Below are 27,830 nucleotides of genomic sequence, written 5' to 3'. Positions count from 1 at the left end.
TCCTTACATTTAGATCTATGTGCTATAATATCTGCATCCGCACTGTAGATATTCTCTAATTTTAAAATGTGAAATATAAGTAATGTCTCAAAAATATTCAAGTGCAGACATTCACATTAAGTCTGTGAATAATCTCACATTCGCTCTTGAATCGGCTAACTGGGACTATTGATATAAAAAAGTAGAATACATGTGGAGGCTCCATCATATGAAACAATTTATGACGTTGGAGACACCTTTAATATTAGAAGGTAAAAGAAAATATACTGATATGCAATATAATGACAAAATATAACATTGACACAACCAATGATCTGAGATGCAAACAATGTTTGTTTGAATCTGACCAAAAAGAAATGAAGAAAAAAAAGTTTCTTTGTTGTACTTGTGGGCTTGAGATTCATAGGCTAAAAGTCTGCTTCTTACATGTTGACCCACTCCAAGTCTCCAAAATCCATCCAAGCGATACATACTCGGTCACTGTCCACACAATGCATTTGACTTGACTCGGTCCCAACTTCTGTTTGCTTCTGTGTTCCCGCGATAGTGATGGCGTAGGAAATCTCTCACCCATCCAAATCTAATTCTGCAAAAACCACCAATCCCATTTCCAAAAAAAGCCAAAACCCAATAACAAATAGTTTACAAAAATGGTGAATTAACTAAATACAGTGAAAAACAAAGATAATAAAACCTCAAAACAAACAAAAGTAAACTAATGAATGAGACCCAAGTATATAGGTGTTTTCCCCTTTTATTTTGGGAAGGAAATGTACGGTTTCTACAAGATTTAGACAGTGAAAAGTGAGTGAAAAGGAAGAAACTAGAGGACGTTAAAATTAACAACCATTTGGGGGTTGTTTTCAGGGGTGGTGGGGAACCATCTACTTTGGCAGGACCATCATCATCAGTCACACCCCCAACACCACCTACCTAATAGCAAAATACCAAAAACAAAGAGAAACGCAGAAACATTAAAAAAACAAGAAGGGAGAGAAGAGAACAGTTGTTTTGGTTTTTTTTTTGTTGGGTTTGTTTTGGTTTTGGAGTTTGTATATGGGAGCTTGGTCTGGCCAGCTAATTCATCTGGGTCCCCTTGGAATCTTGCCCTGAAGGGTCTGAGGAATTTTGTCTTCTGGGTTTTGGTTGGTTGATCTTCTTCCAAGGGGTTCTTCCAGTTCTGAGTGCTGGTTGAGAAAAGAAGAAACAGTCTCTGTTTTTGGGTTTTGGTCTATTTCTGTCTGTGTGTTTTGTGAAACTGTTTTTGGAGCATTGGAATGTGGAGAGCCGCTGAAACTCCTGCTGATTCTTTCTATGAAGTCCGTCCTGAGTGTACTGATGTACCCAAAACCCGCTTCAAAATCAAGGTTCATTTTTCTCTTTATTTAATTGTTGGAATTGATATAAAGGTTGATTCTTTAGGTACCCATTGTCTTAATTTGGATCTATTTCCAATTTGAAAACCAATATATTTCTTAATGCATCAGATTTGATAGTGGGTTGTGCTAGATTTCGATTAAGATCATGACTTTACGAATTAATATGGATCACAAAGTAATGTGCACTGGGCAATTCTATAGAAACTGGCTTGTCCCTTTAACCTGCTGATTAATGTTATATGGCTTTGTTCACCTTATTAAATGTTGGAAGGAGAATATAGGACAGACCTATGATTAGTTGGGAGATAAGGATCACAGTTACCAGGATCTTGTGGGTTCGTAGTATGCTGGGGATATACTTAGTTCAGTGTTTAGGATTATGGTTAGCTGCACTTATCACTTGGATTGCTTGTGCACAACTTTAAATATATCCCTATATGCATGCTGTATGCTATAAAAAGAAATGTCTGCAAGTATTCCAATTACTTGATTATTTCAATTTCTCAATGCCATGATGTGTTTTTTTCGAATTTCAACTCCTTGTTCTTATTTGCTTATGCAGTCAGGTAAAACTCTGAGTGTAAGAAAATGGCAGGCTGCATTTTCTCCAGAAGGGTATCTGGATATAGGCAAGACTTTAAGTCGGATCCATCGCGGGGTGAGTGAATCATTATGATTCAATCGCTGGCACTAGCATGTGTAGATTCATTCGGTATATTGGTAAAATTCACGTTTGTGTTCTTCTGTAGCTATCAATCTTTTTGTATAACCAGATATTATAACATCTTTGAGAATCCTAATCAATACATGTCCATATTGGTTAGGTTTGAATGTTGACATAGAGAGTTGAACTCACTCAATTTGTTTTTGTATATTAGAATCACATCAAAACCAACTGTTTCTCCTACAAGAATGTTTAACGCTTAGCCTGGCTGAATTATTTCACTGAGCCATTGGTTTATTGAAAAATCAGACCAACTATTACTTCACTCTATTTTGAATATTTATGTAACATAGATGCTTCCTTTTTTGACCTTCTATTTCTTCTCAAGTCTGGTAGTAGTTTGTCTTTTTCTGTTTTGTGGATGCCTAGGTCTTTAATTGCAAATAATTTTCTATATAAATTAACCAATTTTCAAGGCTAATACTGAGCATAATGTATTACTTTTGCCCATCAGGGGATCCATCCATCAATCAGAGGAGAAGTTTGGGAGTTCCTGCTTGGTTGTTATGATCCTAAGAGCTCATATGATGAAAGAAAGGAAATCCGGCAACGTCGAAGGTATTTCTTGTTTCCTGCCTCACTTGGGTTACTTGAAATTTATTTATCTTAAGTCTGTTAATGTTTCCTAGTGGGTAGCACACTGGGAAATGAATTTAGTTGACAAGTGGAAACATGCTAGCAAAAGAATAATGGTTCCCTCTTCACAAGAAAAGGATCCTTTATTTTGAGTGGGTTGTGTGTATTTCCAAATCTATGTATAGTATGTTTTGGGTATGTTTTCTTGCCAGATCTGGCATTATGTTCCATACTGTCAATCTAGACCATATAGTCAAACAAGAATCCACCTGATGATTGGTCCAGATTGACAGTCTGGGAATATAACATGTCATACTGCTTGATAATACACACACACACATGTATATATAAATGTGGATGTCCTCTTTAGAGATTTTTCATAGATACATATAAACCTTTAAGATACCCCATTTCTACTGTTTACCAGTCCCATTATTGGGTATAATTTGTTAAGCAGCATGCTTTGCCCTTTTCAGGGAGCAATATGCTAGGTGGAAGGAAGATTGCCGCCAAATGTTTCCTGTTGTTGGAAGTGGTAGGTTTATCACTGCCCCTGTAATCACCGAAGATGGTCAGCCCATTCAAGATCCAATAGTACTTTCACAAATGAATCCAAACAAGGATGATTCAAGTACAAACCCTGCTAATGCTTTGCAACCGGTGAAGGACAAGAAAATAATCCAGTGGCTGCTTACTCTACATCAAATAGGTTAGTGATATATATATATATATATATGTATTGATATTTTAAGGAATTTCTTTTTAAATTTTTATTCTAATTTCTGCTTGCACAAGATTCACTCTAGACTTTTTTTTTGGTCGGTTCTTTTGTTTTCGCTATGTCTTCTCATATGTAATTAATTTAGCTTGTGAAGTACTTATGACATTGTTAATACAATTCTTTACATCACTTGGTTGCAACAGTTGATGAAAGCAACAATTCTTTACATTTGATAAATAACTTTTCGGTTTGACTCTATTTATATGCCAGGTCTTGATGTGGTTCGCACTGACAGGACACTGGTGTTTTACGAGAAGCAAGAAAACTTATCAAAACTTTGGGATATTCTAGCTGTGTATGCCTGGATAGATACAGATGTCGGCTATTGTCAAGGTGGGTAGTATATGAATGATCATTTTGCTACTGTGGCTTCATTAGAATGGGAAAAAAAAAATTGCTTATATTGATTTTTGGTACCCATCCCCAAACATTTGGAGGTAACAACAGTTTATATTGATTTTTGCAACAAAATGCTGCTTCTAAACTCTGAATTTTTATGATCATGCTGAGCAGGAATGAGTGATCTTTGCTCCCCCATGATTATCCTTCTTGAAGATGAAGCAGATGCATTTTGGTGCTTTGAACGTTTGATGCGCAGATTGGTAACATTTTGAACTAAATCTTTGGCTTTCTATATTTATTCTAGCATTGCATCAAACCAGTACCATAGCATCTGCTGATTATTTAACATGCTTGCAATTTTCATTAATATACTCCTGTTCTGTTGAAAAGTAGCTGCACCATTTCTCTTTCCATTTGAATTACATATTGGTTCTTTAAGCTACCCAATTATTTTATGATGCTTTTTGTTTTTCAATTTGGATTCCAGTTTCTTATGATGTGTTTTTATTTGAAAATTAAAGCGAGGAAATTTCAGATGTACTGATAACTCTGTTGGGGTGGAGGCACAACTTAGTAATTTGGCTGCAATTACTCAAGTCATTGACCCAAAACTTCATCAGCACTTAGGTATTGCCTTAAAATTGTATTTTTGCATTTGGTGCACTAAGCTGGACAATTATGCCATAGTTCAGTGAAATCCCATTTCTACTGTTTAGAGAATTTTCCTAGATATATATAAATCTTCAAGATACCACATTTCTTAATGATTTGTAATTTTATATCACTGATGTCCTCTTTAGAGAATTTTCTTATATATATATATATATATATATATATACATAAACCTTTAAGATACCACATTTCTACTTTTTACAAAATCCCTGCTCGCCAACCGATGGATCAAAATTCAATGACTGGGATTTATCAGAAAAATAGCTTGTTATCGGGATTTTTTTCTTGATGAGGCGTACTTTATCAGGATTTTAATATCAACTGCTGGATTTTGATCCAAAGGTTGGAGAACATGAATTTTGTGTTCACCGGTGTGTTGGAGATAAAAATTAGCTGTGTGCATGTATCATATTTCTCTTGATCTCTCAATTTAATGCTCAAGAAAATATAGTAACAGAAATGTTTGATTGGAGTACAGAGACACTAGGTGGAGGGAACTATTTATTTGCTTTCCGGATGCTTATGGTTTTGTTTCGTCGAGAATTCTCTTTTTGTGATTCTTTATACCTTTGGGAGGTAAGAATAAGTTTCTGTTATACCTTTTTTTATTATATATTACAACTTTGGATATTTTTCGTTTTCTGTATTCAATTATTATATGTTTCAATGCTTTTAGGAAAACCCTGAAACTGTTTTTGGGAAAGAAATTTAGACTTTTTCTGTACTCAAACTTTCCTCCACTTATTTCTAGTTCCCTTGATTTCAATATTTCTGCAAAATCTCTTGTATTGGGCCAAATCTTTTCCAACTAAAAGTTGACAAAATTAGCACTTTCACATAAAAAAATAGATTATAAAATTTTCGCCATTTTATATTGAAGACTAAACCTTAACCCAAATCAAGTCTTTTAACTTGGGACACAAGTGGTCCAGGTGGAATAGAGTCAAAACTTTGTATTTATTGACATCACTTAAGGGGAGTAACAAAAATATAGTCACACCTTGTTGGTGTTTATGTTCGCATTTATTGATTGACCTACATAAGCATGCAACAAGTGCAGTTAGTGTCCTTATATTCCATTTTCTCTTTTTATCATATACATATATATATATATTTATATATTGATTTTCCTATGGGAAATTCTATTTATAGCCTACAATATGCTCTCCTTACCTTACATGCTCACTGCACTCTACACTTTAATATTTTGTCATTTACTCACTATACCCATACAACATTCCAATTATACCCTCGTGTTTGTAAAACCCTACACCAATGTGAAATTTGCTCACAATACCCACATATGTCATCATCCCTAAACCCAACCATATTGAAGAAAAAGGTAAGATTTCTCCATTAAAGGCATCCCGAAACTCTAAAAATTTCTATCATCTTTCACAAATTTTAAGTAGATATTTCACCATTCATATGCTTTAGTACTTGTTTGTTGGTATTTTTTGTTAATTTTGATGTTTTGTTGAGATTTTGACATAAAACATGGTATTTTTTGCTGGTTCATAGGATCTAAGGATTGTTTCTGTTGGGGGGTTATTCAGCACTGGTGCACCGAATACGATGATAGTATTCGGTGGACAGGCACCAAATTAGCTACTTCAATTTGGACACCCCCCACTGAAGGGATTCAAAGCATATGAAATTACATTGTTTACGGGGGTTAACCGAACATAACTGAGGTTTTCGGTGGACGACAGCTGAACATATAACTTCTATTCGGTAGCCATCCACCGAAATAGTTTTCACTATTCGATTGACTCCTATCGAATATTGGTATCGTGTTCGGTATTGGTTCGCCGAATGAAACACGAACCAGCTGCCTAGATGCACGAAAAATTTCAAAAAAAATGTAAAAAAATACAAACATTTACTTCGTTTGGAGGCTCCCTAGGAACAGTTTCATCCTCCATTCGATAAAAGCCACTTTTTTCAATCATATAGTGCCAAGGTATTGTTAGGGTTTGGAATTGGGATTGGTAGTGAGAGCAAGAGTGATGAAGGGTTGGGTTTAGATTATTGGCAGCTGGTAGGGTATAGAGAGTAAACTTATATTTTAAAAAAAAAAAAAATCATTTGTCCTTAATGGCCAATTCATATTGGGGTACAAAGATCCATTCATGTTAAAAAGTGGTGTAGGGTAAGGAGAGCAAATTGTTGGGTATGAATGAAATTTCCCTTTTCCTTTGTGAATCTACGTGTGTACATGGCATATGCATGTTTATGATAACTATTGTCCATCGCTTTTCCGGCATGTTGAACTTAATGTCTTTTTGTATTAGTATTAACTTGTCTCATTTATACATTTAACAGATGATGTGGGCACTTGAATACGACCCTGACTTGTTCACCGTGTATGAAGAGTCTGATACTGATAGTGAAAAAGAAAAGGAAAAGGGTGAGGGATCTAAAGGTAGAGGAAAGTCAATACGTCAGTGTGGGAAGTATGAGAGGGAAAATATGAAAAGTGGAGCAAAGACAGAGGCACCGCTCCCAATATCTGTTTTCCTTGTTGCCAGTGTCTTGAAAGATAAGAGCTCAAAGCTACTGACAGAAGCTCGGGGTCTTGATGATGTCGTTAAGGTTAGCATTATGAGATGATGATTTGCAATGCTTTAAAAACCTTGAACTTGCTGATAATATTGAAGATGGCTTTACATAAGTAAGCAGAAAGCATGTCCATATGGTGCCAGCCGGGTGATAAATTCATTCTCTTCTCTAGGACCCATTCTAAGTTCAAGATTTGGATGGTATCTCTTAAATTTTCCTAGAATAGAAATACAAAAACAAAAAACATGAGTGAAATAATAGTAGGAAGACACTTTACATCTAAATGTGAAAAAACCTGGAGCTTTGACATTCATCAGCCAACCCTAAAACTATTTCCCTTGTAAAAATGGATATGACCAGCAGTAGGCGAAAGCCGCAAAACATGGTTTGGAGTAGAATCAGTGCTATAGTTGTGTTCTCTCACAAATGATTAGTTTATAATTTCTAAAGCCCCAAGGAAGAAAGGCAAAAGAATTCTCAAGAGTAGTTGGGCATTGGTAAATACGTGGAGTTGGTCAATCTCCAGTTGGTTGTGTTAGAAGTTAACTTTTCTTTACTACTATTACGCGTATGTTAACTCAGTCATCTCTCTGCAGATATTGAACGACATAACTGGAAATTTGGATGCCAAAAAAGCTTGCACTGGAGCAATGAAACTTCACAAGAAATATCTAAAAAGGGTACTGTAATTTTGTTTTAGGAGCAGTGTTGTATATAATGATGTTGTTATTAAATTTTTTTTGGTGATATTCATGTCTGTCCTTTTTCTGTGTGTGTGCACATGATTTTTTTGCCCTTCATTGCTTAACTCTTAGCTCATTCATTGTTTCTGCAGGCAAAGAAGCCATAGCATGATTTTGCACATGAGTTTTTGGGCAGTCGATCTAGAAGTAATAGAATGTTCCTTACATTCTTTTACTTGATTTGGCAAGAGACTATAATGTACTTCCACATAATCTTGGCTCACGGTACACACAGCTGCACAGTTGGCTTAACCTGCAAAATATTCCCACAAAAGCGATTGTTTGTGAAATTAGTCCCATTTTTTTTTTTTTTTGGCCTGAGAAATTAATCCCAATTATTTGTATATTGAAAATATTCTTTATAGGCCTTAAACAAGGCCTATGTTTTGTATAACCATATGTTCGTAATGAAATTATGAGAGTTGAAAAAAGCTTGTGCTTATGCAGTGCTCCAACCCTAATCCCTGAAATTAGTTTACAGTTTTTTCTTTTATGCAGCTAAGTTCAATATGCAGTTAAAGCAGACACGTAATTGTTGCTTTATACCAAGTCTATTGTACAGAGTAGGGTGGATAAGACTTTATCAATTCTTCAGTGGAAGACTGTCTCCCTGAGGTTGTGTCTCTATAGTTCAGACATAGTTTGAAGTTGCTAGCTTTAAGCTGCTGATTTGTACACCCAAAAAAAAAAAGTAAAATTCAGCACATGCTAACATATACACACAAAGAGAAAACAACACGTACAATATATCTCCCTCGCTAAAATCTCCAACATATTTATTAGGGTCTGCAATCAAACCCAAACATCCTTGTTAATTGTTACTGACCAAATTCATTAAAGCTATAGTATCCTAAGTCCATATATAGGGTGGTACTGGGTTAGCTTTGATATACCATTAATCCTGATTCCTGACTCGAGTACATGCTCACCACATTCCCGTGATATACTAGTTATTCGTAAGGCTCTTTATACACCATGGTCAAATAAATAGATAAATACAGTATTTGCGATAAATAATAAAATGGGTTATGATTATAAGCAATTGATCGTTTAATGTGATTTCTTTTGCTTCATAAGAAAAGGAAGCCTCGAGATAATGAGAAATATATTTAATCCTGTCACCTGCTCTCACCTTCACTTATACAACCGAAGTAGAACTCAAACTTGCATGCACAACCCTCAGAACCCATTATACGTACAACCAAAGCTTAATTTGCACTGGTATAGTTATGCTCCCAAAGACCCTTTTGAACATGACACAGACTCACTTAATTGGCATTAAAGCCTTTCTATATATTGTTAACACTTAGTTAAAGCGTAATGCTATCCCAACTTCAGCTTTCCCTCTCCAAATTGTGTATTTTAAATTTTTATACACTGACAATATGGCGCGATAAATTAGCTAAATGTTAAGCAAATGTTGTTGTATCTTGGGAGAATGAACCCCTCGGAACTTAAGCGCACAGGTGGATCAGGCAAAATCTGTCTTTGGGCTTTGTTGATTCGCAGGTGGAGCTTGAAATTGGGCTTCGGACTTGGGCTAGTAATCCCTTGGCCAAGTTTAAACCCTCTGAAATTCATGGTATGAACAGAGATCATTATGCGAGATGGGCGTAATAATAGGGTCCTTTCTTTTTTGAAGAAGAGGGATCCCTAGCCTCTTTAGAAGTTTTTCCGTAATTAAGTGTATTTAATTGTTTGGTTACTGTTTTAACATATGTAAGGACACAGATATATAAATATATATGGGTTTGCAAGAATTCAAATTATGGGATTAATTATTCTTGAAAGGACGAACGCCTCAACAAATGTAAGCACAAAAGCATGGGCGAACGCCAAAACAGATTGTATTCTTTTATAAATAATATGTGTACATTTTGTAGTAAATTTAATATTATTATTATTGAAAATTCAGTTATATATCGAAATTGGATCATCTTTCTAATTATGATTCCAACAGTTTTACTACAACGTACATTAATTAGACAGCTGCATGCATATCCTACGAAAAGCCAGAAAATGGTTGACCAAGCGAATCCATCCTCATTTGTACGTAATAACTAGTTGCAGTTATACAAGTTATGATAAGGTCTGTTTTGTTTTTTTGAGTGGTTAGAATTTGTTATGTGATGAAGACGAAGGTGGGAATGGCGAGGAATAAGAGCAGGAGGAGATTGGCATATAGCTGGTCTGCACCGCTCTCGGGGAAGTGTTTGGGAAGCGCACACTCTTCTCCGTTGAACAAGACTTTGGACGGGAAGCCTTCTCCTTTCCGTATATTGATCCCGTGGTAGTGGCCCTTCTTGAAGGAGATCACCGACTGCTGCTTCCCGGGCACCATGGGGTCCTTGTTCGGGTTGGACCCGTTCCTGATTTCGATCAAGTAGTTCAAGCCCTTGAGCCCGGTGAAAAGGATGGTGTTCTTTGCGTTTTTGGCCTGCTCCATCTTGGTCCCGTTGAAGGAGTAGACATTCTCGTAGTCCTCGAAGGCCTTGTTCATCTGGATCGCGGTGTACCAGTCCTGGAACGCCTCCTTCCCCCAGTTGAACAGCGTCAGCCGTGCGGTCCACCCCCCGCTGTAGTCCGAGTCCACGTGCCAGTTCAGGCTCACCCCGCAGTTGTCCGGGCAGGGCAGCTTCTTCGCCACCTGCTTGTGCTTTATCTTCGCCCACGCTTTCGCCTTCTCCGTCCGGTTCGCGAACGGCACAAGCAGCGTCGACGGCGACAGGATCATCGCCGTGCCCTTCGGGTCGCATTTTTGTTTCTGCACCTCATCCGCTTCGCAGCCGCACGCGCACGTGGGACACGGGATGGCCGAGTCGCTGTAAAACGCGGAGAACGACACACAACACCTGGACACTCTGGGTTTCGTGATGTTGCACACAACTTGCCAGCTGGCCACGGCGGAGGTGGTGGACTGGAGGCCGCTGGGGTCGGGGAAAAGGGTCGGGTCGACCCGTATGGGCGGGCCGCACTTGTAAGTCGGGTTGAGCACCCCTTCGATTTTCCAGTGCTGGGGTGGAGTGAGAGCGGTTCGGTTGTCCTCGGGGGGGAGCTTGAAGACTTGGAGCTGGAATATGGACTGGGACTTGTCCTTGTCCATGACCTTGGGGAGGAGAGTGCCGTTGCGGCAGCACTTAGGGAGCTTCCCGACCTGGTCGTCGTTGGCTCTTTCGGCGGGGAGGTCGGCGATGACGGGCTTCTTGTCGCAGCTGACGGCCTTGGAGAAGTCGAAGTCCGTGTAGAACTTTCCGGCGGGGCCGTAGAGGCATTCGGAGATCTGCCTTCGGTGGGTGTAGGCGCCTCGCATGGTGTTGATGAACTCGCCCTTCATCCACTCCCAGGTTAGGTTCCAGTGGTCGAGACGGCCCAAGGGGTGGTTGTTGTCGATGCTCACCTGGGCAAGGTAGTTGTTGCCGAAGGCTTGGATCACGTCGTATGTCATGGACAGATCACCTTGCTGCCGATGCATGAATTTTGTCTTTGCCACCTTCTTCGCCTTGAATTTTGGGTCCACCTTGCAGCATACCAACATCTCTCTCTTCCCTGCATGCATGCATGCACATTTCAAAGCTTATGTACGTTTCAGTTGATGGAGTTACAAGTCCTACTTATATATGATTCTACAAATAAAAAAGTTTGCCTTCAAAATTGTAATCTTAAGCTTACCACGAATACGAGCTGCAGGGCACTTAAAGCCGTCGTTGACAAGGCGAATGGTCTTGGGCATGGGGATGGCGTTCTTCCCGAGGCCGAACTGCGTTCCTATGAACTCAATCTTATTCTGAATCTGGTTGATATCCCCAGCCGTCTCGATGGAGTTTTTAAGGTCGGTGTTGGGGTATCCGGCCAAGTAAGTCCCGTTGATCCCAACCTCAGCCGGCAGATCACCACCGTCGATGACAACAGCCCCATTTGCCGCGACCAATATCTCCCGATGCTGAAACCCTACGTACATCTTCCACGCCTTGAGCTCGGTCGTGCCAGCGTTCAGTATGGTGGCCTGGGACTTGAACGCCCAGGCCTGCGCCGTCACGTTTTTCACGCGCGGGAATTCCTTTTCCCTCGAGATGAAATTGTACTGCAAGAAGATGCCGTCGCAGTCTTCTTGCTCCGGGGCTGCTGCGATCTCCGTCGGTGCATCATCCCCACCATCTTGTCCGTTACAAACTTCAAACCTCCACGAAAATGTCACGAGAAACAATGCAATTATTGGTACCACCAGGTTCCATGGAATTTTCATGCTCGTACATTTTTCCATTTTTTGTTTTTGTTTTTTTGGGGGTTGTTTTCGAGGCTGAGGTTGTGTGGACGCTGATTGGGATCTCAGAGAGACAGACAGACAGACAGAGAGAGCGGCGGCCGCGAGGACGCGGCGGTTGAGGAAAGGCCGGGGAGTCTGAGTAAACCCCAGAGGAAAGAGAGATGGCTACGTATAAAAGAGAGGAGACACTTGAGACCGACTGGGTCAAGCTCGATTCTCTTCCTCTAGTTTTAACGACAGCTTCGGAGGTTTTGAGCTTTGCATGCAAACGCAGTGTTCGTTTTTTCTGGTACACATTAATGTAGGAAAACTAAGGCCAACGTTATAACCTCTAAATAGCCAACTGGCCTAGACGGTGCCGTTTCGCGCTTGTTAATAAGTTAGATTTTTGTTTTTAATTTGTTTTTCTCTCCGACAAATTAAAAAATTAAAAATCAAAAAGAAAAGAAGTTTCCTCTCGAGCTTGCAAAACTGACACATATATAATACATACGTGTTAATGTGTTGGATTGCTTGGCATATATTATCTCAACCCCTTTTATTAACATGTCTCTTATTCATGTTGATCGACATATATTTATGAATTATAAAATTAGACCAAGTTAACTAGTATTATGTGAACAAAAAATATCTAAATTTTTTTTTTCTCATATGTTGCTATGGTATTGTATGAATTGTAAAATTATATGATTATTTATCATAGTCATGTTATCATCAGAATAAATTAGAATTTTATTTATTTATGAGAAGTTTATGATCGAGTGATAAATGTTTGGTTTAGAAATAAGAGGAATTTGATTGTAAGATTCTAATTCACAATATATGTAAATCAATCGAAATACATGTATAATTAATAAACAAGTTGAATTATTATTAAGTCCAATGACATGATTAATTAAAATAATCAAATTAAAGTATAACAATTAATATTCATGATGAGGTTACTCTTGTGGTGTTTGAAAAACACCAATGTGTACAATGATTTATGGGAACAATGATTTATGGGACAACATATGGAATACGTATGGCCCATGGCTTACCTCTCAATTGGATGATGATATATTAATTGCCACCGAAAAAAAAAACGATGACAATTAATTGCAAGGTGCATCTTGAAATGATCAAACAAAAAACTGTATCTTTATATGATTGGTGTTTCATTGCACCTACGAAAGCAAACATTTTCTACAGCAGAGTAGCCACACCATTTGTTCAAGTAAGCATCTTCCAAGTTAATGCTTAAAAACAAAGAATGATGGTTTTTATAATTAGTATACTATAGAAGACACCAAAACGGAGACAAAAGGCTAAAATATAATTATTTAGTTTTCACCAATATCTCAAAATACTTTACAAATAATTCTCAATAGTGTCTAAAAGTAAATTTTTTTTGTTCTTTTCCATTATTAAAAAAGGTAAGATGAGATTGTCAAGTTGTGTACATTATACATATCTTAAATCCTCGTATAATTAGTATGAATAGTATAACACATTTTTTGAGTGACTGTATACCCCTAAAATATATTCATAAGAATTTTGTGTGTTCATCTAGATATTTATTATAAGCATGTAAAAAATTATTGTTGAAACATTAAATTTTACATATTTGCTGCACTAATCATCATCATCACCACCAATTGCTGAAAATACGCAAATCTTAATATTGATTTTTCTTGTCTAATTTTATTGTATACTTCGTTTTTTTCTTTTTTTTAACTGATGTTCAAACTAAGAAATTGGGCTTTATAGAGCCTTATTCTTAAAACACAAAAAAAAATATTACAAGAATAAATCACCAATGGTGCAATTTTTGCAAGTAAAATTTGTGGGAAAAAATTACATCAAGAAATTGAGCCAAGAATAAGATACAAAATAATTGGGTTCAAATAAACTCACTCTTAAAAAAAAAAAATTACTTAAATACAAAAGAAAAATAAACTATATTCACCCATAACCATAAAGAATTTTTTTTGGGGAAATCAATGATTTCATTTAACTTATAAAAAGTTATGGGAAAGTCTCTAGCTACACAATCCATAAGCCAATCAGGGCCTCCTCTAACCATAAGGAAACACCTGTAGCACAAAAACTAAATCATGCTAAAGAATGAGCAACATTACACTTTCTTGGGTTATAAGTAACAGAAACAGAAAGAAAATCGAGCAAGAGCACTTTATTCACATCCACAAGAACCCGATCGGCGACTAGACAAGCATCATCACCATGGATCAAAGACGCCGCCTCTAAACAGTCCATCTCTACAATCGAAAACAGGAACCCCGCATCTTTAGCAAACTCCAAACCCGATTTGAGAGCAAACAATTCGGTGGCAAGTACAAAGTATCCACTACAAACCTGCATTCCATAGCACCCATGAGAAGACCATTAGAATCTCGAACTACAGCCCCAATACCTCTACATCCATTAGAGCTATCAATGGCGCCATCAACAGTCAATTTATAAACACGAATCGGAGGCAGGAGCCAGCGACACACAGCCCTGATAACCCAGGTGGCTTCCAATTGATGGAGATCATCAACATAAGTCATTGACTTATGAAATAACCATCGATCTACATATATCAGAAGCCCATAACCATAAAGATTAAATATCTAAATGATATTGTGAGGTTTAAGTTTAATAGCATCTCTGTAATGCTGATGAAACGAATAGAATAGAAGAAAAGAAAAAATGTTTTTGCAAGTGACACGTATGCTCAACACATTAATTTTTTTAAAAGAATAGAATGATATTCTATAACTTATATTGATTTTTTCTTTTTCCAAAACTTTGCAAGGGTCATGGCTCCTCTTAGTCCCTTCTATGTTCCGCCCTGGTAGGCAAGTGTAACTCAGATGTCCTATTACGGAGGGTAGTGACATCAAATTAATACTATAGACATAATATAAAATCTGTTCATTCTGAAACCTGCAAAATGAGATGGAGAATTTTCAGTAAAATTCATTGTTTTCTTCTAAACAAACAGCCGCAGTAAAATCTGCTGCAAGAATTTCTCATATTAGCTTTCTTACTTTATCGGCAGGCACATCAAACACTAGAAAACTGAATCCTCACTCACTTTACCCTCTTTCTTTTAGTCACATATCATGTTAATTCATGTTTGCAGAATTTTCACTAGTCTGTTGTAATTGTACTTTACATGTACAAAGTACATCAACCAAAATGTACCAAAAAGAGTGCATTAACCAAATCAAGAGACAGTAACCTCTGCCACACTACTGAGTTCTTCAACAAACTGGGCTTTGGGCTCCAGGTCAATGAACTGGTTGGATTTGCTAGCAAGATGCGAAATGCTAACCCTCCCTTCACGCTTAATATAGTCTGCCACAGCTTGCATCTCTTCCTGGGAGATGTATATGTATTTCCCTCTGTCATCCATGACACCAGAAAGTCGCCCTAATACAAACAAAGACAATATTTTCATTCTCCAACAAAGAGTATTTCACCTTCGGAAGCATAGCATTATTCATTAGGTGAAACAATTCAATGAGGAAAAGGAACTGAGCATACCCATGCTTTCCAGAGAGGTAATCCGATTGATGCATTCCTGCATGAACCATAAGTTGCATTGCAAAATTAGGAAACCAAATCTCGCATAAATTCAAATGTGGCACTAAAAATCGAAAAAGAGGGATTGCTTTCACTACGTCAACAGAGTTGCATAAAGAAAGCATGTTTTATATAAAAAGAGCAACACTCAGTTAATCACTTTAGAAAATAAATTTCCATATGCCTTATTTATTTTGAATTAAATATATCATCTATTACTGCAATTTGGGGTATCTAAGGAAGTAAGAAAATTGATACGTCTATTCAGGGAAAAAAAAATGTAGAGAAAGTACCTGAGTCCTGAACCTAAATTCAGCTGCAAGATCTTCCAAGGGAACACATTTATGTTTCTGCAACATCAGAATTAACTGTAGTATTAATAGAAGAATCACAACCTCAACTTGAAAGCCTCACTTTGTCAACCATTCACTCATCCATCTGATTAGTGACGTCTCATATGGTAACAAAGTGAGAAAAACAAACATTTGAAATATCAAGAAACTCTAAACAATAAAGGAGAAGAAAAAAAAAAAAAGGAACTGGCCATCCAGGCTTGTCTACAAAACCCTACAAAAGTACAAAACAATATCTCTGAATGAGTTCAATAGGTACAGAACTGTAAACTACCTTTATGTATTCCACAAAATCAGAAAGCAAATCCCGATGTCCATCCTGCACTTCATTCTCTACAGTACCTTCAGCATCCACTGAAAACTCTCCTTTCCACTTCTCAAACTCTAATGCAGCAGCTTCCTCCTCCCTAGCCTTCTGAGCCTTGGCTTCTTCTTCCTATAAAACAAAACAAAGGCCATGTCTTCAGCCAGTACCCCAAAACCACACACACACACAGACATCCTAACTTCCACTGCAGAAACAAAATCAGGGTCATCAACACACCAGAAGATGCTCCTGTGCCTCACGCTCCTCATCTTTCCTCCTCCGTGCTTCAGCATAGCGGTCTTGTTTTGTTTGCCTTGACTCACGTGCAGCTTGTTCAGCCTTAAAACAACAGAATGGAACTCAATAAAACAAAATAGTGGGGCTTCAATTAGAAGGAAAAGCATAGAAAATACAATGTAAACATACAGGAAACTATGATAATGAATCAAGGACCAACAGAAATCATAAACACATATGTGTTTGCATGTTTCAGTTGTTTCCATTCTTTCAGTAATTTATATCTCACGATAGAAGGGTGTAGTGATCAAACTTGTTAACATCTCCACACTACACTACATCAGTGATTACATTGTTTATGTCTGTTTCATCAAATGTCGACATTTGGTTATCTAGAAACTCACTAAAATTAGAGGCCTGTTAGACATTCATGATACGACACATTTACCAGAAAGTATAATCAGGACAAGGAGAGAGAGAGAGAGAGAGAGAGAGAGAGAGAGAGAGAGAGAGAGAGAGAGAGAAATGTTTAAAATAAAGAAGTAAAAAAAAGAAAGAATACTTGTCGTTGTGCTTCGCGCTCTTGACGCTTCTTCTCCCTTTTCTTTGATGCTTTGGCTTCACCTTCAACAGCTTCCTCATCACTTTCATCAACAATTTCTGTATTTAGAATTATAGATGATCACTTAATTCAGAACAATACACTTTTTCTCAATTTCAGGAACAATACCACTTATTTTAACTTATGCAGAATACATAAGAAAATAACTTTTCCTTAATATCACAGTTGCTTATTGCTAGCCAATGCAATAGCTCAACTATAAAAAGGTCAAGGTATACAAGTCCTAATTCAAAACTCCACTTATGCAGGGAACACTTTCAAAACTTAATACCTAATAAGTTGACTTATTCTCCCCTGCCTCATTTTGCATCCTTCTTTGCTACCTCATTTTTGTAGTTTCTTCATGCATGAACTAACCTTATTAATTCTTGGGCATTAGCATTGGTCTAAGTGCACTAGACCAAACCTGTAAACTAACCACTAGTACTCATTTGATCAGACCTTTACCTCTCACAAATACATTTATTTATATTTTCATTCTTCATTGTCTAGCCATCTGCTCAATATTTTACACCTTAAAGCATAGTTAAGATCTTGTACAAAATGCTATCTGTTCATTCAGCTCATGTGCAACATACTTTCACTCTTACTCATAAAATAGACATTGAAGATAATGACTTCTTAGCATTTTAATATTTGTCTATATTAATAAAAGAAAGCAGCACTGGCTCTGCAGCAGACCACAAACCTTCTACAGCTGGTGTAGCAGCTGATGATGAGGCAGCAGCTGACGACGTGCTCGCTCCAGAAGCCAGCCTCCTACGCATCCGACGAGCACCAGGTGCACGCCCTACACCCTCCCTCTCAGGAACCTAAATTAACAACAATAAAACAAAAATCAATTTACAAGACAAAGCCTACTATCCAAGGCAAAAATTACGAAAAGCCAAAAAAGAAAGAAGTTAAATCATTTTTGGCATGCCGAATTCTTCACAAAATCAAACATAAAACTCTAAAACGATTACATTGCAATAGAATTAGGCTTTGAAAATCAAACCTGCGGCTCTTCTTCGTGATTATCCTGTGATCGAGAATCTTGACGGTGTTTCCATAGGTACAGTGGGATTAATGCCAGCCCAAGAAGCATGGAAAGGATTAAGACGAAGATGTCCTCCATCTCTTTTCAATCTCAGGCTGCCAAAAACACCACCATTAAAGTGAGCTCCTACAAAATAGTAAACTATGATTAAACTACAATATTCCGATTGAATGCTTAGAATTTTGAGAGAGACCAAAAATGAGTTTTTTTTTTTTTGTTCTCTATTTTCTGAGGTTTTCTAGGAAACCAAACAGAGAGCAGGGTCAGCACATACCTTGAAAGCGGTTAATTTTGGTTTGAGAGACGTGAGACTGCGGGAGCGAGACAAGCTCACAGGCCCCTTGAGGTTGGACACGGTTCTAGAGGGAGGAAAGTGGAAACCCAGTTAAAACGACGACGTTACGGATGCTCGGTGCTTTTTGGCTTTTTGGCATTTTCCCTTTTTTTATTTTTGTGTGTTGAATTTCATCGAATTTACGAATTAATTTTATTTTCAAAAAGCGTCCGCAAGTTAATATCTCAATTGAAAAATTGACTTTTATTTGGTGAGCTGTTAGTGTGGGGGTTAAATCCCAATATGGCCGATCATAGCGTGGCAGGTTTAATGACATTATTTTTATCATCCTCCTCGTTAAGAGCTATGCACACTTTGATAATTCTCATTAGAGCTCACGTCTCATTGATCATTATTCTCAAACTCAATCACTGATACTTCCACCTCACAAAACTAGGCCTAGAAGATGCCTACTAACAAGTCATTAAACATGTCGTGTTATGGTTGGCACGCTAGCATTTAACTTTAACACTAATAATTCACCAAAAGAATGTCAATTTTTTTATTTAGATGTTAATTTATAGATATTTTTTAAAGATTTTAATTTGTGGACCCTAATGAAATTCACCTCATAATTAAATGTTTATTTTTAACTTAAGCCCGTTAATTAGTAAAGGGATCCATGCAAATAGCAAACCTAATGAGATAAGATTGGTTAATTCAAGAAAATTCATGAAAAAATGAGCTATAATAAGTGATGAATATGGGCATTAGTCGGTTTGGGTCGGGTTAGAACTCAAATTGCTACTTGCCTCAATTAAGGGTTCAAGTTAGGCTTTCATTGGCCTGAAATCTCTTATACATAAGGCAATTGGTTCGAGCTAGATTCTAATCGATTAGGTAGTTAGTTTCAATTTGGTGGGTAGCAACGACTGTTGGCTCATATTTAGAAAGGTGACGACGCCGAGACAAGGAGACACAGAAGAGAAGGGATAGGAGAAATTGAGATATGAGTGAGGAGACAGGGTTTATGCCCACCCTGGTGGTGACCAAAACTTGGGAGAAACTGTTGCCTCTTGGATTACTATACAATCCACTTATTATAACATGATACTAAGCGCTCAAATTCTAATCGGTTTGTAAATTAAGCACTTTCTTAAGCATAATCTCACAATTCAAAACATCTATTTTTTATGTTTTATTCTAAAAATTATATTTCCAAAAAGCAATCAAATCAAAAATTATTTTAACCATGTGATTATAATTACAAATTATTTTAGTGTTTTGTTGAAAACATTGTATTTCTCTAATTATTTAATCATAAGTAGATGATTAAATGATGGCCCAAGCTAAATCCACTACCCTCAACTGCTGAGTTCACCACCCAATTTCAAAAATTTCAATTTTACCCTTCGATAGATAATCATTCTACGAGTATCTGCTAAACTTTGATGGATTATTCGGTAGTTATCTGCCAAACATTGGTGGAGGTTTCGGTAGATAACTACCGAATAAGTGTTGATGATTTTATATTTATTTTGCAAAAGAGAGTAAAATAGAAAAAAAGTTTAACAAAATATATTAAGGTGGTGAACTCAGCAGCTGATGTGAGGGTGGTGAATTTAGCGTGGGCCTTAGATGATTTATGATTGGCTATCCAGGTCTCGTGGGCTACTCTATTGGGCTATTATTGGTGCAGGTCATATTTGGTCTCGTGGGCTACTATTGGGCTATCATTGGTGCTGGTCATATTGGGCTACTGAGTATATGGGTCATGCTAGCTGGGAGAGGTGCTACAAATTTCTAGGTGGTTCTTATTATCATTATCTAAGCTTGTTGCTTAAATAGCCTGTGAGATGGATGAATAAATGGAGTTAAATTTTTCTTTCATTTTCTTTCTCTGTCATAGTGCATCACATTCCACAAGGAATGTTGTGCAAGGGTTATCATATTCAGATATTACAGTCTAAAACTTCAGTAAGACATAAAGATGGATGAGAGTGAATTAAGATTTGGGGAGCTTAATTAGCAATTTAGCATTGATGACTCAAGTTTCAGACTAAAACTCAATTTGGCTAATGATCTGCCACCAAGTTTCTTTCGCAATCACTGCAACCTTTTTCTAAGAAAGCCAAGGGTGGGGCTTAATTTTCAAGTCTTTCTTCTGCTGTAATATTCTTCTGGTCAAGTTTTGATGCAACATGCACTTCCTGTGGAATTGTTGGCATGCATGCATCATAGACCATACATCTTGTGCCATGAACCATTACCAATTAAATAGCCAATATATGCCAACAAATGGAATGCAAGCAGCAAAAGCTTGATATGCAATTGCACATCTCTTTCAAGGGTAGTTCTAGTTCGAGTCATCTAGTGTGTGCAAGTGCACACTTTTTGTGTGTAAATATAGGTTGTTTCAGTCTCATAGAAGAATCCCTCATTCAAATACTATAAATTAAGTACAAAGAAGAAGATGCGAATAGGGTACAGAAGCTTAGAAGGTAAATAGGTAATAGGAAGCAAGTGATGCTACCTTTTCATTTCCAACAAAAGTCTGAGCAAAATAACAGAGTGACATCCACAAACATTATTAACAAAACTTACCACATAGAGTCACATCCAAACTATCCTCACTAGCCACCATAAAACTCAGTCCTAAACCACTCTTTTTCTGTTTTCCCATTTTTATTAACAACATCTGGTATGACACAATTTAAGCCTCAGCAATCTCAGCAGAAGAATCTGCAGCAGCTAGGATCAGCTCTGGGTGGATGCCTCCCACATATGATCCATCCAAAGCGTTGGGGAGTCCCAGAGCCTTCAATGCCAAGTGGGCTGCCTTTTGCCCTGATATCATCATAGCTCCAAATGTAGGTCCCTGCATCACCAATAATGCCCAAATTGCAAATTATATCAGTCACTCTCTCACTAGGAGGACCACAGTTTTAATCAGGCAATGATCTTTTTCAAAAACAAAAGAATCAAACAATAACGGAAAAGCTTTTGGACCCATATTCTCTTTTAACTCGCTATCTTTGAATAGAGTCTAAAGTAATTGCCGGCCTCATACGTCTGTGTCCTAACTAAGTGCAGAGTCCACCCAGAGAACACGACAGAGTGGTAAAGGACCACAGTAAAGGCCATTAATATGATTAGCAAAATGGAATGGGGTTGGGTCCCTCCCTTCTATGATTGAGGGTGCAATACTAGGTTGGGTCTACTCCACCTTTCATGATTAAAAGGCCATATATTTCCATGTAGTTATGGGGGAGTATTATTTGCACCACCTCGAATATTCGCACTACCTCTAAGCACTATCCACTCAAGTGCGAGAGTTAAATTTCCATTGCAGTGTAAGAGTGTATTTACACACTGCACTTGTATACTTGCACATTTTCTCTTCAAGGTAAAACACTAAAACTAAAGTTTTGCTATTAAAATTAAGATTTGATGGAAGGTCATGCATACTTAAAACTGCTAAGAGATCAAGGGGCAGACAGCTTTTCTAACTTGCTAAACCACCTAATATATGACCTTATTAACAAATCACCAATGAACAAAAGTAGAAACATCTTACTATAATTATGCTTGACAAAATCAACGTTTTTGTGACCCAAATGACCAAAAAGAACTATGCAAAAAATGACTTATTTTATAAACATTTCAACCCTAACTTGTTTATTTTTGTGGAAAAAGACCAAATTATCCTCAATCTCGACCACCATCTTAACCACCGCCAATTTCGTCCACATGGCTTCAGATAAGAATTTAAGGATAGTTTGGTCTTTTCCCATTAAAATTGAGGTTTTTTTTTTTCAGCTTGTCATCAAATACAAGTTAGAATCATAAATTTGCATAGCACTTTAAAAAATCAGTCAGTTGGGAGCAAAAAAAAAAAAAAAACCCATAAATTAAACATAATACATATACGCAAAAGAAAAGTGAAGCATAGTTATATCAATACCAAAAAGAAAAAATAATGAATAAATTAGCAAGAAATTTACCATTCTTGGAGATCCATCAATCTCAGCGACTTCCATGCCAGTAACAATCATTCCAGGCACAATTTCCCTTGTTAGCTTCACAATGGCATCCTCAGCAGTGTTCATGTCCAAGGCCTTCATCCCAGGCACGCTCTCAATCATCCCAATGCTCCTCAACCTCTTAACGCCGGTGGCTCCAAAAGGCCCGTCGTGACCACAGGAGCTCACCACCACCTTGGACTCCATGACATTGGGGTCCATACATGACTGTGTGTCATGGTTCATTGAGACCAAGGCCCAGTTGGTGACCACCCCACCAACTCTGCCACCCTTCACGATCAAATCCTCAGCTGCCACGGCGTTGAAGAGCTTCACGTTGGGGCGAGCAAGGAGCTTGCTCATGATGGTGGAGGTGAACAGAGCAGCGTGCTTGATGACAACATAGTTCTCTTGCTCGTCATAGTCAATGCCGAGCTCGTTAAGGAAGAGATGGGCTGGTTTACGCACTACCTGTTTCAAATAAAGGAAGACATTTTTTAATTATTAGTAACAAAATAAAAATAGGGCACTCCAAAAATAACTATTTGCACTCTTCCTTCTTGTGTGAGAGAATAATTTTGGCGTGCATTTATCATTTTCCTACAAATATTGTCAGAATATATGACCAATACCAATTAGCTATTGGTCTCTCAACAATGTTCCAAGTTCCAAGTTTGAACCCCTCCCCTGATTAACAAAAATAATAATAACCAATTTTATTGTTTTTCAAAATACATTGAAATTTGAAATAGATGCTTTATTCCGCTTTGCAATCAAATTTGGGAACACTAGCAAACAAATAAATAAATAAATAATTACTTGGACCAAAAAAATAAATAAGTAATTACTATTTATTTATTCAATCAAATAATAAGACCGATAAACATAACTATTTATATGTGAATACAATAGCCCTCAAAGTGTGTGAGGATTATTCATTCTTCACTAAGTTTCTCAAAGACCTCTGATTTATTATTACATTTGGTTTATTCAAATGGAGGCATTCTATAGAAAATCCAACAATTAAAAAAATTTAAGGAAATACTATTTTACAGAAAAATATAACTGGCCAAATGTTTTTTTTTTTTTAATCCATTTTTGCTCAACACAAAAAAAAAGATTGGTGAACATTACCACTATATAATAAATAGAGGATGCGACGCTACAAAAAGGTATTTCAGTGATACATATCACAAGTAATAATGAGTGACACGTGTTAAAAAAAAAGTGAGCAATAATAAATCCTATCTTTTTTTTTTTCCCCAAGCCATAAATGTCATATTATCCTAACAAAATGCTGCATGTGAGACACGTGTCATTAAAATTTGCATACCAATTTTTATAAAATAAAATCAACAAATAATAACAAATTAAAACTAACGTCGAGGTTAGATTACCATGGCGGAGAAGAGCTGACCACCGAGCCACGCGCCGCCGCCGGGGCTGACGGACTGCTCGATGATGGCGACCTGGACGTCGGGGTTCTTGCTGAGCTCGTAAGCACAGGAGAGACCGGCGGAGCCAGCGCCGACGACGACGACGTCGGTGTCGGCGTAGGTGATCATGTCGGTCATGTAGCGCCTGGTCATCTCCCGGGAGACGATGGACTCCTTGATCGGCGCGAACTGGAAGGCGCTCAAGTCGTACGAGGGAGTCAAGCCGGCGGACATGGACACCGAGAGGCCGTGGCCGTTGTTAGAGGTGGCCTTCGCCGGCTGGAAGCGGACGGAGTGCACGGGAGTGCCATGGAAGGAGGAGGAGTCGAGGAGAGAAGGCTTCTGGATCTTGGCAGAGAGGGTGGAAGAGGTGAGTGTGGAGGCCATGGTTGCCATTTACTATTGATAAAGAAAATGAAGTAGATAAGGAGAAAGTGTTAGCAAGTTGTTTCAGGTTTTGTTTGTTCAATATGGGAGTGAGGAGACTAGTGACTATTTAAGGAGGAGACGCTCTGAAATATCTGCGGGAAGCTCTATCTGTACCCTACAATCTGCTCCGAATTAACTACCAATTCTTTTTCAACATTAAATTCCAGTTATATCCTTTGTACAAAATATAAAAACGGCTAAAGAAATATATCAACTCGAATTTTAATAGATTATTTAGAAATTTTGGTGTCTTAAAAAATTTATAAATTTTATTAAATGGTAGATTTAAATAGATTTGATTCACCCTAACAAACGTCATGAGAATTCTAATCATTTAGTTTTAAATTTTGATAGATTATATAAAAGTCAATTCTTCTAAAAATTCATATAATCTATGAGGACACTTCTAAGTGACATTTTTTTATGCTTGCATTTCAACCAAATTTCCAATAAGATAGCAATTTAAGTTAAATTTTTTTTTTTTTGTGCCATCAAGTCTAAATCCTTAATACTTGGCTTTTATTCGTGAGATAAATCATCTTACAGAAGTTATGTCAGCCAAAGAGGCCCAGAATCAATATTTACCCAACAATTAAAACCCGAAAAGGAAATTGCATGCCTAACTAATGCGTACGAAACCTTGTTGCCATCTCGTCGTCAAAAAGTGCAGGAGGCATCATGGAAAGACTGTAAATTGCAGAAAACTCATAAACTTTCTATCCATATTCATGTTCAAGTTCTCATCGAGTGCCGAGAATGCCCACACATATAATGAACACTTAGGGCCCTTTGGTTTACATAATTGACATTTTTAAAAATCAATTTTTTTGCATTTTTTAAGATGGGATAGAATGTAAAATTCTTTTTTCTGTTGTTTGGTAATCTTAAGAAAGTAAATCATAAATTATTTTTTTATTTCTATTCTCAGAAAATAAAAAAAGTCAGTTTTCCAATTATAAAGGGGAAAACAAAATTCAAGCTGACATTTTAAGGAATGACAATAGAGATGACATTTTTATTTAAGGAATGACAATAAAGATGACATTTTTATTTAAGGAATAACAATAGAGATGATATTTTAAAATAATGGTAAAATTAGTTTTGTCCAAAAAAAAAAGCAATAAATATTTTTCCAATAAGGAAGAAAACAAAACTCAAACTAGAAATCTGATGTGACAACATGTGTTTGGCACATAAGATGTCCAAAATGTCGAGAATTTTTTTAATGTTCCCAATACACCGCTATGTGGTGTAATTAATTTAACGTGTAAGACTATTATTAGACGGTATATTTATATTAATAAGGTATAGTATTAATAATATTCACTCATATTATGACACATATATTAATTACACTATATGGCGGTGTATCAGTTACACTAAAATATCTCTCCAAAATGTCTATCTACGTACTAAATATGTGCTACTACATTAGATTTTCGTCAATAATTTAAATAAAATTAAAGATTTAGACTTAATTACAAAAATAGTTAAAATTTGGTGAAAGTACAAAAACAAAAAAATTTAATCTAACTTATTATGAAAAAACAAAAATAACCAACAATAGCACAATCCACCTAAGCCCCTCCTGCCAGCCATGGCTGGCGATTCTTCGCCCATACCACTAGGGAGGGTATGGGGTGGGGGGTTCCCGGATGAGGTTGGCTGCTGCTGTGTTCCTTTAATTTGAGGGTAAAACTGGAAGTTTAGTGAAAAAAAAAATTTATGTAGGGTATAGAGAGCATTCAATATCTTAAAAATGGGAAACTCGGACACGTGGGGAGAGGATAGGATATGAAGGGTCTAGAATTTGTTGGACGTATTATCTAGAGCTACTACAAGTGGCACACATGAAGATGAAGCAGTCCACACTGTGTATGAGAGTGTACTTCACTGTTTTCATGTGTGGGTGGGTGCCATTTTTGATAACTTTTCCAGAGCTTTTGTCATTATCAATGAGAAAGCCGAATATAAGGAAATAATATCTTTGCATAGGGGGTGGGATATCTGCGTCCATGATTTTTTTCTGTTTGGATGCGAGAATAGTGCTGTAGCGTACAACTTTCTTTCATTTGGCTTTTGTGACAAATCCAACTCCAACTGATGTGAGTAGGGGTGGGTTCGGTACGGTTACCGTACCGAAACACCCAAACCGAATTTCGACTGATATGGGTCGGTAACCGATCACTTCGGTATCGGTCGGAGAGTGGCGGTATCGGTCGGAGAATGGCGGTGCCGACTACAGGAGAGATAAGACAGAGAGAGGGAGAGAGGGAGGGGGTGCGACAGAGGAGATCGATCGGAAAATTGGAGGAGCCAGCGGTCCTGTTGGAGGTTTCCCGAGCAGGGGTCGCGCAGGGGAGTTGGCCTGGCTGGAGGAGAGGGCCGGTAAGGTGGTCGGCGTCAGGTGGCTGGGCCATGTGCGCTTGCAGGGGGCGCGAAGGAGAGAGAGAACAGAGGAGAGAGAGAGAGAGCGGCGGGCTGGCAAAGGGGACTGGTCTGGGGGGGTTGGCGCCGGCGAGAACAGCTCGTCGATGATCTTGGGTTGTCGAGGAAAGTGGCCGGAGGGGCTGGACTTGGGTGGAGCTGGGTGTGTGCAGGGAATGCTGCCCGAGAGAGAGAGAAGTGAGAATAAGAGAGCGAGAGAGAGAGAGAGAGAAACTTGTTGAAATTTCTGGAGAGAGGAGAGAGGAGAGAGAATGAGGGATTTCAGAAATTAAAATGGGCTTTTAAAACCCTTATGCAAATTTTACACAATTGCCCCACACTTGTATGATCCGTAACTTCTAAACTGTAATTCTGATCAACGTGTGCTACGTGTCTATGAAATCGTAAGCTCGAGACCTTTCTAATGGGCCAAAAGTCAAAATCAAAAGTCTACTAGTTTTAAAAGTCAACTTTGAGTCAAGCCCAAATTAAATCAAAACTCTTCTTATTTTCCAAGTAAATTCCAAAATCTTTAAAATACTTTTCAAAATAAATCTTAGAAAAAAAATACGGGGCTTCACAATTCAACATCCTTTAAAAACCTCTTAAAACCATAGTTGAATAAAAATTTAAAATTTCTAGTATTATCATATTATATTAATATACTAAACTACTAATATTATCATATTATACTATACTATACCATATTATATCATATTATAGTATTATATTATATACTATATACCAAACTCTAAGTTACCAATCATGAATCTATGAATTATAAATTTATAGTATTAGACTATTAGGGTATAGAAATTAGTAATTCAGTATGAGATATCATGTACATATACTATATACTATATAGGGTTTATAATTTAGTATAATATTATATAAAAATGTATTATATAAATTAAAAAACATATAAGTAATAAGTTATAGGTTTAGGGTTTATAAATTTATATATGTTTGATATAAATTATAGAAAATTAGAAATGTATTATATAAAATTATAAATTATATAGAAAAGTAATACTAAGTATTTTATATTTAGGGTATACCAGTATAGTATAG

The 27,830-nt window shown here is 37.2% G+C and overlaps 4 protein-coding genes across 6 annotated transcripts; 1 reads left to right on the top strand and 3 right to left on the bottom strand.

Annotated features, from left to right (window-relative positions):
• The first annotated feature begins 849 nt into the window (after positions 1–849).
• Positions 850–8,214, top strand: LOC147298229 (Ypt/Rab-GAP domain of gyp1p superfamily protein). Of its 2 annotated transcripts, XM_086240172.1 has the most exons (11): positions 855–1,367; positions 1,942–2,037; positions 2,558–2,661; positions 3,156–3,388; positions 3,671–3,793; positions 3,974–4,062; positions 4,324–4,429; positions 4,953–5,050; positions 6,800–7,069; positions 7,633–7,716; positions 7,872–8,212. In XM_086240172.1, the coding sequence occupies exons 1-11, from the start codon at positions 1,278–1,280 to the stop codon at positions 7,884–7,886; spliced, it is 1,308 nt and encodes a 435-aa protein (XP_086096298.1). In that variant the 5' UTR covers positions 855–1,277; the 3' UTR covers positions 7,887–8,212. The 2 variants fall into 2 exon arrangements, with proteins under 2 accessions (XP_086096304.1, XP_086096298.1); XM_086240178.1 differs by lacking the exons at positions 4,324–4,429; positions 4,953–5,050 and having other exon boundaries at positions 850–1,367; positions 7,872–8,214.
• A 1,687-nt stretch (positions 8,215–9,901) lies between these two features.
• LOC147298228 (COBRA-like protein 10) lies at positions 9,902–12,040 on the bottom strand. The gene is made up of 2 exons (XM_086229642.1): positions 11,449–12,040; positions 9,902–11,325 (listed from the first exon to the last, which is right to left on the bottom strand). The coding sequence occupies exons 1-2, from the start codon at positions 12,038–12,040 to the stop codon at positions 9,902–9,904; spliced, it is 2,016 nt and encodes a 671-aa protein (XP_086085768.1).
• Positions 12,041–15,099: 3,059 nt separating this feature from the next.
• LOC147298227 (DDRGK domain protein) lies at positions 15,100–18,583 on the bottom strand. 2 transcript variants are annotated; one of them, XM_086252656.1, is made up of 9 exons: positions 18,446–18,583; positions 18,130–18,297; positions 17,821–17,944; positions 17,073–17,170; positions 16,511–16,612; positions 16,241–16,402; positions 15,907–15,963; positions 15,575–15,611; positions 15,100–15,460 (listed from the first exon to the last, which is right to left on the bottom strand). In XM_086252656.1, exons 2-9 carry the CDS (start codon positions 18,247–18,249, stop codon positions 15,255–15,257), a joined length of 906 nt encoding a protein of 301 aa, XP_086108782.1. In that variant the 5' UTR covers positions 18,250–18,297; positions 18,446–18,583; the 3' UTR covers positions 15,100–15,254. The 2 variants fall into 2 exon arrangements, with proteins under 2 accessions (XP_086108782.1, XP_086108791.1); XM_086252665.1 differs by having other exon boundaries at positions 18,130–18,266; positions 18,446–18,582.
• A 2,364-nt stretch (positions 18,584–20,947) lies between these two features.
• THI1 (thiazole biosynthetic enzyme, chloroplast (ARA6) (THI1) (THI4)) lies at positions 20,948–24,379 on the bottom strand. Its single transcript, XM_086239968.1, has 3 exons — positions 23,865–24,379; positions 22,450–22,938; positions 20,948–21,323 (listed from the first exon to the last, which is right to left on the bottom strand). The coding sequence occupies exons 1-3, from the start codon at positions 24,297–24,299 to the stop codon at positions 21,159–21,161; spliced, it is 1,089 nt and encodes a 362-aa protein (XP_086096094.1). The 5' UTR covers positions 24,300–24,379; the 3' UTR covers positions 20,948–21,158.
• Positions 24,380–27,830: the final 3,451 nt, after the last annotated feature.

Source organism: Dryas octopetala, chromosome 1 (genome assembly GCF_963921425.1).
Source record: "Dryas octopetala chromosome 1, drDryOcto1.1, whole genome shotgun sequence".
In the NCBI taxonomy this organism is placed as follows: domain Eukaryota; kingdom Viridiplantae; phylum Streptophyta; class Magnoliopsida; order Rosales; family Rosaceae; genus Dryas; species Dryas octopetala.
This window is presented reverse-complemented; position numbering and strand designations above follow the sequence as displayed.